The 15,867-nt window shown below is 40.2% G+C and overlaps 1 protein-coding gene across 1 annotated transcript in view; it reads left to right on the top strand.

Annotated features, from left to right (window-relative positions):
• Positions 1 to 15,867, top strand: part of tnfrsf21 (tumor necrosis factor receptor superfamily, member 21) — a 60,549-nt gene that overhangs the window by 19,226 nt on the left and 25,456 nt on the right. Inside the window, exon 3 of the mRNA XM_061894078.1 lies at positions 3,240 to 3,815. Within this exon, the coding sequence (XP_061750062.1) occupies positions 3,240 to 3,815 (576 nt within the window). The remainder of the gene's footprint in view (positions 1 to 3,239; positions 3,816 to 15,867) is intronic.

The raw sequence follows: 15,867 nt of genomic DNA, 5'->3' as shown, positions 1-15,867 counted from the left end.
TCGTCTAGCTCTTCCCGGGGGATCCCGAGGCGTTCCCAGGCCAGCCGGGAGACATAGTCTTCCCAACGTGTCCTGGGTCTCCTACCGATTGGACGTGCCCTAAACACCTCCCTAGGGAGGCGTTCGGGTGGCATCCTGACCAGATGCCCGAACCACCTCATCTGGCTCCTCTCCATGTGAAGGAGTAGCGGCTTTACTTTGAGTTCCTCCCGGATGGCAGAGCTTCTCACCCTATCTCTAAGGGAGAGACCCGCCACACGGCGGAGGAAACTCATTTGGGCCGCTTGTACCCGTGATCTTATCCTTTCGGTCATGACCCAAAGCTCATGACCATAGGTGAGGATGGGAACGTAGATCGACCGGTAAATCGAGAGCTTTGCCTTCCGGCTCAGCTCCTTCTTCACCACAACGGATCGATACAACGTCCGCATTACTGAAGACGCCGCACCGATCCGCCTGTCGATCTCACCATCCACTCTTCCCTCACTCGTGAACAAGACTCCTAGGTACTTGAACTCCTCCACTTGGGGCAGGGTCTCCTCCCCAACCCGGAGATGGCATTCCACCCATTTCCGGGCGAGAACCATTGGAGGTGCTGATTCTCATTCCGGTCGCTTCACACCCGGCTGCAAACCGACCCACACCCCTAGTTCCTAGTCATTCCATTCATGAAAGCCCTCCAAGCAAAAAGTAAGCCCATTCTCAGGCCTGGTAACAAACTTGTGGTGTTTCCTCGCTCCAGGAATGCTCCTCTTTGCGGTCAGGGGGAGGTCATCTTCTCCAAGTCCTGTTCCTCACTTGCTATTCTATTGTGAGGGAACATGAGGACTTGTTGTCTCAGTCCGTCGTCACCTCTCTTCTTAGTCAGCGGGGCATTTCTGGGAATCCACCATCCATAGCCGGGATCTGCTCCACCCCCGCGGGCACTCATGCCTGTAATGCTGTCGCCACTGTTTGTTTTGGCGCAGGATCCACGGCTCGGTTACGTCATCAGTCCGTGGGAAAGAGGAAAGAACGTATCCAGCCGCGATAAAAGTCAAACTCTGTTTTGTATTTAATGCAATTCCAAGGGTGTATTGGCATTTTTAAAGGCTTACTGAAAGCCACTACTATCGACCACGCAGTCTGATAGTTTATATATCAATGATGAAATATTAACATTGCAACACATGCCAATACGGCCTTTTTAGTTTACTAAATTGCAATTTTAAGTGTCCTGTTGAAAACGTCGCGGAATGATGACGTATATGGTTGGAGCGGACATTTTATCCCAGCACCACTCACGGCTAAAAGTCGTCCGATTTTAATCGCATTACACAGTATTCTGGACATCTGTGTTGCTGAATCTTTTGCAATTTGTTCAATTAATAATGGAGACGTCAAAGAAGAATGCTGTTGGTGGAAAGAGGTGGATCGCAGCTGCCTTTAGCAACACAAACACAGCCAGTGTTTCTTTGTTTGTTGTGAAGCTTTAAAGGGGAACATTATCACAATTTCAAAAGAGTTAAAAACAATAAAAATCAGTTCCCAGTGGCTTTTTGTATTTTTTGAAGTGTTTTTCAAAATTTTACCGGTCCAGGAATATCCCTACATAAAGCTTTAAAGTGCCTTTTTTTCGCTCTCTCGAAGACACTGTTCATTTCCTTGTGACATCACACAGTGCTGCCAATGTAAACAAACAATGGGAATAGCACAGCAAGATATAGCGACATTAGCTCGGATTCAGACTCGGATTTCAGCGGCTTAAAGGGGAACATTATCACAATTTCGAAAGGGTTAAAAACAATAAAAATCAGTTCCCAGTGGCTTTTTGTATTTTTTGAAATTTTTTTCAAAATTTTACCGGTCCCGGAATATCCCTAAATAAAGCTTTAAAGTGCCTTATTTTCGCTATCTTCGAAACCACTATCCATTTCCCTGTGACGTCATACAGTGCTGCCAATGTAAACAAACAATGGCGAATAGCACAGCAATATATAGCGACATTAGCTGGGATTCAGACTCGAATTTCAGCGGCTTAAGCGATTCAGCAGATTACGCATGTATTGAAACGGACGGTTGGAGTATGAAAGTATTGAAGAAGAAACAGAAGCTATTGAGCGAATAGCTATTGACGCTATTCATAGCCATAGCATGGCCGAATAGCTGCGTTAGCATCGCCAGTAAAATGTGCGGACCAAACAGTCAGGAATTTCGCATCTTGTGACACTGGAGTAACTTAAATCCGTCGATTGGTAAGTGTTTTTTTCGCATTAAATGTGGGTGGAAGGAAACGTAATATAGTTGCAAATGCATCTGCAGGTTATCCATACATCTCTGTGCCATGTCTGCTTTAGCACCGCCGGTAAATGGCATGTTAGCGTCGATTAGCGTAGCATGTTAGCATCGATTAGCTGGCAGTCATGCCGCGACCAAATATGTCTGATTAGCACATAAGTCAACAACATCAACAAAACTCACCTTTTTGATTTCGTTAACTTTATCGTTGCAAATGCATCTGCAGGTTATCCATACATCTCTGTGCCATATCTGCTTTAGCACCGCCGGTAAATAGCATGTTAGCGTCGATTAGCGTAGCATGTTAGCATCAATTAGCTGGCAGTAACGCCGCGACCAAATATGTCTGATTAGCACAACATCAACAAAACTCACCTTTGTGATTTCGTTGACTTTATCGTTGCAAATGCATCTGCAGGTTATCCATACATCTCTGTGCCATGTCTGTCATCGCCGGTAAAATGTGGAGACACTCTGGTACATTCAATGGGGGTCTGGCGGCAGACACTTTGGCATCTTGGGGCCAGTGGTGCAACTTGAATCCCTCCCTGTTAGTGTTGTTACACCCTCCGACAACACACCGACGAGGCATGATGTCTCCAAGGTTCCAAAAAATAGTAAAAAAAAACGGAAAATAACAGAGCTGAGACCCGGTGTTTGCATTGTGTTGAAAATGAAAATGGTGGGTGTGTTACCTCGGTGACGTCAAAAAGAGCCATAAACAGAAAGGCGTTTAATTCGCCAAAATCCACCCATTTAGAGTTCGGAAATCGGTTAAAAAATATATGGTCTTTTTCTGCACCATCAAGGTATATATTGACGCTTACATAGGTCTGCTGATAATGTTCCCCTTTAACATGGAACAGAGCGGTCAAGCAAACATGTTTCTCTACCACATGTCAACCGGCAGGTCCATCCACCCATCACTTACCCTTCATCAATATCCTTTGCTCTTATCCTAGGCTCCAACAGCCGGTCAGCAGCCATTCAACAAATGAAAAACAAAGATGGGAAACCAGAGAGAACACATCCAAGTCCAGACATCCGCACCATTCCCCCAACTCTGCATCCCTCTCCGACTTTGCCTTGCACAGCTGGCACACAACTGGTGGCTGCCACACACCGGTGGGACCAAACAAACGCTGACTCTTTGCTTGGTCCTCGGAAGAAGACGGTGGAAGTCTTAGAGGGTTCAGAAGTCAGGTCCGGCAAGGGGGTCAGTAAGATGGCTGTGCGGTTCAACAGAGACGGCGGAGGCTGGGTTTCCAACTACAACAGGTCCACTCGGAGAGGATCCCCCCGGCCCAGCAGCCAGGACAACTTTGACATCAACGAGCACCTGCCCTGGATGATCGTGCTGCTGCTTCTGCTGGTGCTGGTTCTGATCGTGGCGTGCAGTGTCTCTCAGAGCTCCCGTGTGCTGAAGAAAGGCCCCGTGCAGGACCCCAGCAGTATCATAGAGAAGGGACTTGGCAAGAAAGCGCCAGCGCACCCTGTGCAGGTCAAAGAGAAGTGGATGTACTACTCCAATGGACAAGGTTAGTCTGCTTCTATCTTTGCATCTTCCCATTGTGTCCGGTTTTATGAATCAGCCGGTATTTCAGGGGAGTGAGGACACAACTCTTATTTTCAACAATCCGTGTAACGGTACACAAAAATTTCGGTTCGGTACGTGCCTCGGTTTAGACCACCAGAGTGATCAAAGAGCCGCGGGTTGCTGACCCCTGGTTTACATTTATAACTTTCTCCGACTTTCTAAGACGTGATTTAGGCCACTTCTCTTTCCGTCTCATTTTGTCCACCAAACTTATAACGTTGCGCATGAATGCACGAAGGTGAGTTTTTGTTGATGTTATTGACTTATGCGGAGTGTGCTAATCAGACATATTTGGTCACTGCGTGATTGCAAGCTAATCGATGCTAACATGCTATTTAGGCTAGCTACATGTACACATTGCATCACTATGCCTTAGGGGTGTAACGGTACACAAAAATTTCGGTTAGGTATGTAGCTCGGTTTAGAGGTCACGGTTCGGTTCATTTTCGGTACAGTAAGAAAACAACAAAATATTAATTTTTGGGGTTATTTATTTACCAAATTTGTAAACAATGGCTTTATCCTTTTAACATTGGGAACACTATAATAATTCTGCCCACGTTAATCAACATTAAACTGCCTCAAGTTGTTGTTTTGATTGCAAGCTAATCGATGCTAACATGCTATTTAGGCTAGCTACATGTACACATTGCATCATTATGCCTTAGGGGTGTAACGGTACACAAAAATTTTGGTTCGGTACGTGCCTCGGTTTAGAGGTCACGGTTCGGTTCATTTTCGGTACAGTAAGAAAACAACAAAATATTAATTTTTGGGGTTATTTATTTACCAAATTTGTAAACAATGGCTTTATCCTTTTAACATTGGGAACACTATAATAATTCTGCCCACGTTAATCAACATTAAACTGCCTCAAGTTGTTGTTTTGATTGCAAGCTAATCGATGCTAACATGCTATTTAGGCTAGCTACATGTACACATTGCATCATTATGCCTTAGGGGTGTAACGGTACACAAAAATTTCGGTTCGGTACGTGCCTCGGTTTAGAGGTCACGGTTCGGTTCATTTTCGGTACAGTAAGAAAACAACAAAATATTAATTTTTGGGGTTATTTATTTACCAAATTTGTAAACAATGGCTTTATCCTTTTAACATTGGGAACACTATAATAATTCTGCCCACGTTAATCAACATTAAACTGCCTCAAGTTGTTGTTTTGATTGCAAGCTAATCGATGCTAACATGCTATTTAGGCTAGCTACATGTACACACTGCATCACCATGCCTTAGGGGTGTAACGGTACACAAAAATTTCGGTTCGGTACGTACCTCGGTTTAGAGGTCACGGTTCGGTTCATTTTCGGTACAGTAAGAAAACAACAAAATATTAATTTTTGGGTTATTTATTTACCAAATTTGTAAACAATGGCTTTATCCTTTTAACATTGGGAACACTATAATAATTCTGCCCACGTTAATCAACATTAAACTGCCTCAAGTTGTTGTTTTGATTGCAAGCTAATCGATGCTAACATGCTATTTAGGCTAGCTACATGTACACACTGCATCACCATGCCTTAGGGGTGTAACGGTACACAAAAATTTCGGTTCGGTACGTACCTCGGTTTAGAGGTCACGGTTCGGTTCATTTTCGGTACAGTAAGAAAACAACAAAATATTAATTTTTGGGTTATTTATTTACCAAATTTGTAAACAATGGCTTTATCCTTTTAACATTGGGAACACTATAATAATTCTGCCCACGTTAATCCACATTAAACTGCCTCAAGTTGTTGTTTTGATTAAATAAAATTACAAAACCTTTTTTCTACATATAAAAAGTGCAACATCCACTCATCATGCTTAATTTATTACAGCATTTGGGAAGCTTGTAGTTGACTTTTATTATGTAAATGTTATATTTTTGTCAAGATGTGATAGATAGCAGGGACCCTGCCATTCAAAACTAGGCTGCTACATTACGAATGATTAATAGAACTATAGCTGGAAAATATAGTACAACAGCAATAGGAGACTATTCATCCCTGAACACCATGGAGTTCAATGAAATAACAGACAGACAGGGCTTTGCTGCCCCTAACACACACACAGCAAAATGAGCTAACGTTACGCTAAAAGCTAATTAGCCTTCACCTCAAGCCAGAACTGCGAGCGAGCTGAGCTGCAGTTTAAGTTTCTAGAAGGTCAACAGGCTCATAGTGATGCTAGTAGTAGTTCAAAAAATCAATCAATGTTTACTTATATAGCCCTAAATCACTAGTGTCTCAAAGGGCTGCACAAACCACAACACAAACCACTACGACATCCTTTGCAAACCAGACTTCAAATCAAGGATGGCAAGTCACGCAGTTGGCAAGAGTTTACAAACATTTATTTCAATCCCAAAAAGTGTCAAGAGGGGAACAAAAACAGGAAGACAAAGCAGCCACAATCTCAGTAGATGTTTGATGCATTTAGAGCGAAACTCTTGCTCAAGACAGAGAATCTCTTCTAGCAGTGACAGACGGCAGACTGACAGAAAAATGGCATTTTCTCACTTAAAGGGGAACATTATCAGCAGACCTATGTAAGCGTCAATATATACCTTGATGGTGCAGAAAAAAGACCATCTATTTTTTTAACCGATTTCCGAACTCTAAATGGGTGAATTTTGGCGAATTAAATGCCTTTCTGTTTATCACTCTTTTGGCGATGACGTCAGAACGTGACGTCGCCGAGGTAACACACCCACCATTTTCATTTTCAACACATTACAAACACAGGGTCTCAGCTCTGTTAGTTTCCGTTTTTTTCGACCATTTTTTGGAACCTTGGAGACATCATGCCTCGTCGGTGTGTTGTCGGAGGGTGTAACAACACTAACAGGGAGGGATTCAAGTTGCACCACTGGCCCCAAGATGCCAAAGTGTCTGCCGCCAGACCCCCATTGAATGTACCAGAGTGTCTCCACATTTGACCGGCGATGCTAAGACAGACATGGCACAGAGATGTATGGATAACCTGCAGATGCATTTGCAACGATTAAGTCAACGAAATCACAAAGGAGAGTTTTGTTGATGTTGACTTATGTGCTAATCAGACATATTTGGTCGCGGCGTGACTGCCAGCTAATCGATGCCAACATGCTATGCTAATCAATGCTAACATGCTATTTACCGGCGGTGCTAAAGCAGACATGGCACAGAGATGTATGGATAACCTGCAGATGCATTTGCAACGATTAAGTCAACGAAATCACAAAGGAGAGTTTTGTTGATGTTGACTTATGTGCTAATCAGACATATTTGGTCGCGGCGTGACTGCCAGCTAATCGATGCCAACATGCTACGCTAATCAATGCTAACATGCTATTTACCGGCGGTGCTAAAGCAGACATGGCACAGAGATGTATGGATAACCTGCAGATGCATTTGCAACTATATTACGTTTCCTTCCACCCACATTTAATGCGAAACAAACACTTACCAATCGACGGATTTAAGTTGCTCCAGTGTCAAAAGATGCGAAAGTCCTGATCGTTTGGTCCGCACATTTTACCGCCGATGCTAACGCAGCTATTCGGCCATGCTATGGCTATGGATAGCCTCAAAAGCTATTCGCTCAATAGCTTCAGTTTCTTCTTCAATACTTTCATACTCCAACCATCTGTTTCAATACATGCGTAATCTGTTGAATCGCTTAAGCCGCTGAAATCCGAGTCTGAATCCGAGCTAATGTCGCTATATCTTGCTGTGCTATTCCCATTGTTTGTTTACATTGGCAGCACTGTGTGACGTCACAGGGAAATGGATAGTGGCATCGCAAATAGCGAAAATCAAGCACTTTAAAGCTTTTTTTCGGAATATTCCGGGACCGGTAAAATTTTGAAAAAAAATTCAAAAAATACAACAAGCCACTGGGAACTGATTTTTATTGTTTTTAACCCTTTCGAAATTGTGAAAATGTTCCCCTTTAAAGGGGAACATTATCAGCAGACCTATGTAAGCGTCAATATATACCTTGATGGTGCAGAAAAAGACCATATGTTTTTTTAACCGATTTCCGAACTCTAAATGGGTGAATTTTGGCGAATTAAACGCCTTTCTGTTTATCGCTCTTTTTGCAACAGCATAGGATTTTAACAAGCATGCGCGTTTACGAGCAGCCTACCCCACAACAGGAGGATAGCAAAAAAAAAAGAAGTAACTTATTCAATCAATCAATCAATCAATGTTTACTTATATAGCCCTAAATCACTAGTGTCTCAAAGGGCTGCACAAAGCACCACGACATCCTCGGTAGGAAAACTCACACCCAGTGGGACATTGGTGACAATAATGACCCAGTGGGACGTCGGTGACAATGATGACTATGAGAACCTTGGAGAGGAGGAAAGCAATGGATGTCGAGCGGGTCTAACATGATACTGTGAAAGTTCAATCCACGATGGATACAACACAGTCGCGAGAGTCCAGTCCAAAGAGGATCCAAGACACAGCAGCGAGAGTCCCGTTCACAGCGGAGCCAGCAGGAAACCATCCCAAGCGTAGGCGGACCAGCAGCGCAGAGATGTCCCCAGCCGATACACAGGCAAGCAGTACATGGCCACCGGATCGGACCGGACCCCCTCCACACGGGAGAGTGGGACATAGAAGAAAAAGAAAAGAAACGGCAGATCAACTGGTCTAAAAAGGGAGTCTATTTAAAGGCTAGAGTATACAAATGAGTTTTAAGGTGAGACTTAAATGCTTCTACTGAGGTGGCATCGCGAACTGTTACCGGGAGGGCATTCCAGAGTACTGGAGCCCGAACGGAAAACGCTCTATAGCCCGCAGACTTTTTTTGGGCTTTGGGAATCACTAATAAGCCGGAGTCTTTTGAAGGCAGATTTCTTGCCGGGACATATGGTACAATACAATCGGCAAGATAGGATGGAGCTAGACCGTGTAGTATTTTATACGTAAGTAGTAAAACCTTAAAGTCACATCTTAAGTGCACAGGAAGCCAATGCAGGTGAGCCAGTATAGGTATATATGTATGTATATATGTATATAAAGGTATATACAGTATAGGTATATATGTATGTATATATGTATATAAAGGTATATACAGTATAGGTATATATGTATGTATATATGTATATAAAGGTATATACAGTATAGGTATATATGTATGTATATATGTATATAAAGGTATATACAGTATAGGTATATATGTATGTATATATGTATATAAAGGTATATACAGTACAGGCGTAATGTGATCAAACTTTCTTGTTCTTGTCAAAAGTCTAGCAGCCGCATTTTGTACCAACTGTAATCTTTTAATGCTAGACATGGGGAGACCCGAAAATAATACGTTACAGTAGTCGAGGCGAGACGTAACAAACGCATGGATAATGATCTCAGCGTCTTTAGTGGACAGAATGGAGCGAATTTTAGCGATATTACGGAGATGAAAGAAGGCCGTTTTAGTAACGCTTTTAATGTGTGCCTCAAAGGAGAGAGTTGGGTCGAAGATAACACCCAGATTCTTTACCGTGTCGCCTTGTTTAATTGTTTGGTTGTCAAATGTTAGAGTTGTATTATTAAATAGAGTTCGGTGTCTAACAGGACCGATAATCAGCATTTCCGTTTTTTTGGCGTTGAGTTGCAAAAAGTTAGCGGACATCCATTGTTTAATTTCATTAAGACACGCCTCCAGCTGACTACAATCCGGCATGTTGGTCAGCTTTAGGGGCATGTAGAGTTGGGTGTCATCAGCATAACAGTGAAAGCTAATACCGTATTGACTACAACTGAATAAAAATGACGGACTCGCTCAAAGCTCTTGGGGTAAACCTTTACCATATATGGAGATATCTGCTGACGTAATTAAGGCAAATTTCAAATATTTGGAGCAAGATTGTTTTACAAATGTCTCCGCAGTGAATCCATGCTTGGGTTTCAAATGTTCAGGACTTAGGAGAATCCCAAATACTGTACATAAAAACAGGTACCAACAGGTAAGAAAAGTTTTTGTATAATAGAATGGCTAGAATGTCACCAATGTCGGTATAGCTCGGTTGGTAGAGTGGCCGTGCCAGCAACTTGGGGGTTGCAGGTTCGATTCCCACTTCCGCCATCGATTCCCGCTTCCGCCATCCTAGTCACTGCCGTTGTGTCCTTGGGCAAGACACTTTACCCACCTGCTCCCAGTGCCACCCACACTGGTTTAAATGTAACTTAGATATTGGGTTTCACTATGTAAAGCGCTTTGAGTCACTAGAGAAAAGCGCTATATAAATATAATTCACTTCACTAATAATTCACAAATGAAGACTCGGGTTACAGTGCCTGTAGACCAGGGGTCACCAACGCGGTGCCCGCGGGCACCAGGTGGCCCGTAAGGACCAGATGAGTTGACCACTGGCCTGTTCTAAAAATAGCTCAAATAGCAGCACTTACCAGTGAGCTGCCTCTATTTTTTAAATTGTATTTATTTACTAGCAAGCTGGTCTTGCTTTGCTCAACATTTTTAATTCTAAGAGAGACAAAACTCAAATAGAATTTGACTTGGTCTTCACTTGTTTAAATAAATTCATTATTTTTTTTACTGTGCTTCACAAAACTTTCAGAAAGACAATTTTAGATAAGAAATACAACCTTAAAAATGATTTTAGGATTTTTAAACACATATACCTTTTTACCTTTTTAAATTCCTTCCTCTTCTTTCCTGACAATTTAAATCAATGTTGCAGTTTTTTTTATTGTAAAGAATGATAAATACATTTTAATTTAATTCTTCATTTTAGCTTCTGTTTTTTCGACGAAGAATATTTGTGAAATATTTCTTCAAACTTATTATGATTAAAATTCCCCAAAAATATTCTGGCAAATCTAGAAAATCTGTAGAATCAAATTTAAATCTAATTTCAAAGTATTTTTAAATTATTTTAAATTTTTTGGTCTGGAAAATCTAGAAGAAATAATGATTTGTCTTTGTTAGAAATATAGCTTGGTCCAATTTGTTATATATTCTAACAAAGTGCAGACAGGATTTTAACCTATTTAAAACATGTCGTCAAAATTCTAAAATTAATCTTAATCAGGAAAAATTACTAATGATGTTCCATAAATTATTTTTTTAATATTTTCAAAAAGATTCGAATAAGCTAGTTTTTCTCTTCATTTTTTTTGGTTGAATTTTGAATTTTAAAGAGTCAAAATTGAAGATAAACTATGTTTCAAAATAAAATTTTCATTTTTTCCGTGTTTTCTCCTCTTTTAAACCGTTCAATTAAGTGTTTTTTTCATCATTTATTCTCTACAAAAGTAAAAGGAAAAAAAAATGTACGACAGAATGAGAGACAGAAATACCCATTTTTTTTATATATATAGATTTATTTATTAAAGGTAAATTAAGCAAATTGGCTATTTCTGGCAATTTATTTAAGTGTGTATCAAACTGGGAGCCCTTGGCATTAATCAGTACCCAAGAAGTAGCTCTTGCTTTCAAAAAGGTTGCTGACCCCTGATGTAGACCCTCTCTGTCTAGGTTTGTAGATCAATACTTCCCTGAGGGTTCTAGCAAGAAGGGCAGCTGTCACAGTGGGGCGGCATAGCTCGGTTGGTAGAGTGGCCGTGCCAGCAACTTGAGGGTTGCAGGTTCGATTCCCGCTTCCGCCATCCTAGTCACTGCCGTTGTGTCCTTGGGCGAGACACTTTACCCACATGCTCCCAGTGCCACCCACACTTCTTTAAATGTAACTCAGATATTGGGTTTCACTATGTAAAGCGCTTTGAGTCACTATAGTAAAGCGCTATATAAATATAATTCACTTCACTTAGCAAAAGGAGCTAACGTTACGCTAAAAGCTAATTAGCCTTCACTTCAAGCCAGAACTGCGAGCGAGCTGAGCTGCAGTTTAAGTTTCTAGAACGTCAACGGGATCATAGTGATGTTAGCAGTTGTGACTGGGAGGTGTTTTATTTATAATTTGGGGAGAGTACGCTGTCCGCTGCTAAACGCCTATCTGCTCGACGCTGAAGCATTGCGCTCTGAATACGCACCGCTGATTGGCTTTGTATGTAACCAATCAGATGGTTGTGTGGATGGGACAATGCTGGGTGCTCAGACAGAGGCAGAAAGCAGAGCAGCTTGTTAAGACTTTAGCTTACAAACTCGTTCGATACACCTCCGAACCGGACCGAAACATTTCAATACAAATACACGTACCGTTACACTCCTAATTCCTATACGACATATTTCTGCTCAAACTCTTAATGGATCTGTCCATTAAGGTAGAGTGGCCGTGCCAGCAACTTGAGGGTTGCGGGTTCGATTCCCGCTTCCGCCATCCTAGTCACTGCCGTTGTGTCCTTGGGCAAGACACTTTACCCACCTGCTCCCAGTGCCACCCACACTGCTTTAAATGTAACTTAGATATTGGGTTTCACTATGTAAAGCGCTTTGAGTCACTAGAGAAAAGCGCTATATAAATATAATTCACTTCACTTAGCAAAATGAGCTAACGTTACGCTAAAAGCTAATTAGCCTTCACTTCAAGCCAGAACTGCGAGCGAGCTGAGCTGCAGTTTAAGTTTCTAGAACGTCAACGGGATCATAGTGATGTTAGCAGCTGTGACTGGGAGGTGTTTTATTTATCATTTGGGGAGAGTACGCTGTCCGCTGCTAAACGCTTATCTGCTCGACGCTGAAGCATTGCGCTCTGAATACGCACCGCTGATTGGCTCTGTATGTAACCAATCAGATAGTTGTGTGGATGGGACAATGCTGGGTGCTCAGACAGAGGCAGAAAGCAGAGCAGCTTGTTAAGACTTTAGCTTACAAACTCGTTCGATACACCTCCGAACCGGACCGAAACAGTTCAATACAAATACACGTACCGTTACACCCCTAATTCCTATACGACATATTTCTGCTCAAACTCTTAATGGATCTGTCCATTAAGGTAGAGTGGCCGTGCCAGCAACTTGAGGGTTGCGGGTTCGATTCCCGCTTCCGCCATCCTAGTCACTGCCGTTGTGTCCTTGGGCAAGACACTTTACCCACCTGCTCCCAGTGCCACCCACACTGCTTTAAATGTAACTTAGATATCGGGTGTCACTATGTAAAGCGCTTTGAGTCACTAGAGAAAAGCGCTATATAAATATAATTCACTTCACTTCACACAAGAAGGACTCCATCCATCCATTCGTTTTATACCGCTTATTCCCTTTTGGGGTGGCGGGGGGCGCTGGCGCCTATCTCAGCTACAATCGGGCGGAAGGCGGGGTACACCCTGGACAAGTCGCCAGCACAGATTGATAAGAATGACTCGTCACACAAAATTCTCAAGTTTCACAGACAATTTCTCCATTGCCTTCTCTCTTCAAACATTCTGGTTTTTAGTTGTTTTTTCCCAGTGCCTCGTGTCTTTTATCCTTCCTTACATTTGCAGCGATACCATTTTTGTTGACACAAAGGCCAGAAGAGTTGAGTTCGACAAAGAACTTTCTAGCAGGTTGTGTGTCCGCTGTGACTGAGAGCAGGGAACTGGAATATTCTGCTTTCAGCTGCATCAGACTTTTTGCTTTGCTGAACCACATTCACAAGTCAAACTGAGCCTTTACACAAGTCACAGGAACTTAAATACTAGTGCATGATGTTTATACTCTATATATATTATAGAACATAACATGATGTTTATACTCTATATATATTATAGAACATAACATGATGTTTATACTGTATGTACATTACAGAACATAACATGGTTTATACTGTATGTACATTACAGAACTTAACATGGTGTTTATACTGTATGTACATTACAGAACATAACATGGTTTATACTGTATGTACATTACAGAACATAACATGATGTTTATACTGTATGTACATTACAGAACATAACATGATGTTTATACTGTATGTACATTACAGAACATAACATGGTTTATACTGTATGTACATTACAGAACATAACATGATGTTTATACTGTATGTACATTACAGAACATAACATGATGTTTATACTGTATGTACATTACAGAACATAACATGATGTTTATACTGTATGTACATTACAGAACATAACATGGTGTTTATACTGTATGTACATTACAGAACATAACATGGTGTTTATACTGTATGTACATTACAGAACATAACATGATGTTTATACTGTATGTACATTACAGAACATAACATGATGTTTATACTGTATGTACATTACAGAACATAACATGGTGTTTATACTGTATGTACATTACAGAACATAACATGATGTTTATACTGTATGTACATTACAGAACATAACATGATGTTTATACTGTATGTACATTACAGAACATAACATGGTGTTTATACTGTATGTACATTACAGAACATAACATGATGTTTATACTCTATATATATTATAGAACATAACATGATGTTTATACTGTATGTACATTACAGAACATAACATGATGTTTATACTGTATGTACATTACAGAACATAACATGATGTTTATACTGTATGTACATTACAGAACATAACATGATGTTTATACTGTATGTACATTACAGAACATAACATGATGTTTATACTCTATATATATTACAGAACATAACATGGTGTTTATACTGTATGTACATTACAGAACATAACATGGTGTTTATACTGTATGTACATTACAGAACATAACATGATGTTTATACTGTATGTACATTACAGAACATAACATGGTGTTTATACTGTATGTACATTACAGAACATAACATGGTGTTTATACTGTATGTACATTACAGAACATAACATGATGTTTATACTGTATGTACATTACAGAACATAACATGGTGTTTATACTGTATATATATTACAGAACATAAAGGGAACTGCACTTTTTTGGGGAATTTTGCTTAATCCGTCACAATCATGAGAGACAAGAAGACGAAAGGTTTTGGGTTTTTTTTTGCATTCTAACTTGTGAAAATAGTCTCGTTCTTGGTGGATAGCAAAGCAGCTAATGGGAGCAATTAATTCTACCTCTAAATAATTTAAAAAATGCATTCAAATACTGTCAATATTCTTAATTTACGTTAATTTATCTGTGTTGGCCCCGCGATGAGGTGGCGACTTGTCCAGGGTGTACCCCGCCTTCTGCCCGATTGTAGCTGAGATAGGCGCCAGCGCCCCCCGCGACCCCAAAAGGGAATAAGCGGTAGAAAATGGATGGGATGGATTAATTTATGTATTCATGTATATATATATATATATGTACAGCAGGTCGCCCGTAAGGACCAGATGAGTGGCCTGTTCTAAAAATAGCTCAAATAGCAGCACTTACCAGTGAGCCGCCTCTAATTTTTAAATTGTATTTATTTACTAGCAAGCTGGTCTGGCTTTGCTCGACATTTTTAATTCTAAGAGAGACAAAACTCAAATCGAATTTTAAAATCCAAGAAAATATTTTAAAGACTTGGTGTTCACTTGTTTAAATACATTCATTTATTTTTTTACTTTGCTTCTTATAACTTTCAGAACGACAAGTTGAGAGAAAAAATACAACCTTAAAAATGATTTTAGGATTTTTAAACACTTATACCTTTTTACCTTTTAAATTCCTTCCTCTTCTTTCCTGACAATTTAAATCAATATTCAAGTATTTTTTTTTTATTGTAAAGAATAATAAATACATTTTAATTTAAATCTATATTTTAACTTCTGTTTTTTCGACGAAGAATATTTGTGATAATATTTCTTCAAACTTCTTATGATTGAAATTCAAAAAAAATATTCTGGCAAATCTAGAAAATCTGTAGAATCAAATTTAAATCTTATTTCAAAGTCTTTTGAATTTATTTTAAAATTTTTGTTCTGGAAAATCTAGAAGAAATAATGATTTGTCTTTGTTAGAAATATAGCTTGGTCCAATTTGTTATATATTCTAACAAAGTGCAGATAGGATTTTAACCTATTTAAAACATGTCATCAAAATTCTAAAAATAATCTTAATCAGGAAAAATGACTAATGATGTTCCATAAATTCTTTTTTAAATTTTT

Source organism: Nerophis ophidion, linkage group LG03 (genome assembly GCF_033978795.1).
Source record: "Nerophis ophidion isolate RoL-2023_Sa linkage group LG03, RoL_Noph_v1.0, whole genome shotgun sequence".
Classification (NCBI taxonomy): Eukaryota; Metazoa; Chordata; class Actinopteri; order Syngnathiformes; family Syngnathidae; genus Nerophis; species Nerophis ophidion.
Note: the sequence above shows the minus strand (reverse complement) of the source record. Positions and strands in the feature narration are given on the sequence as shown.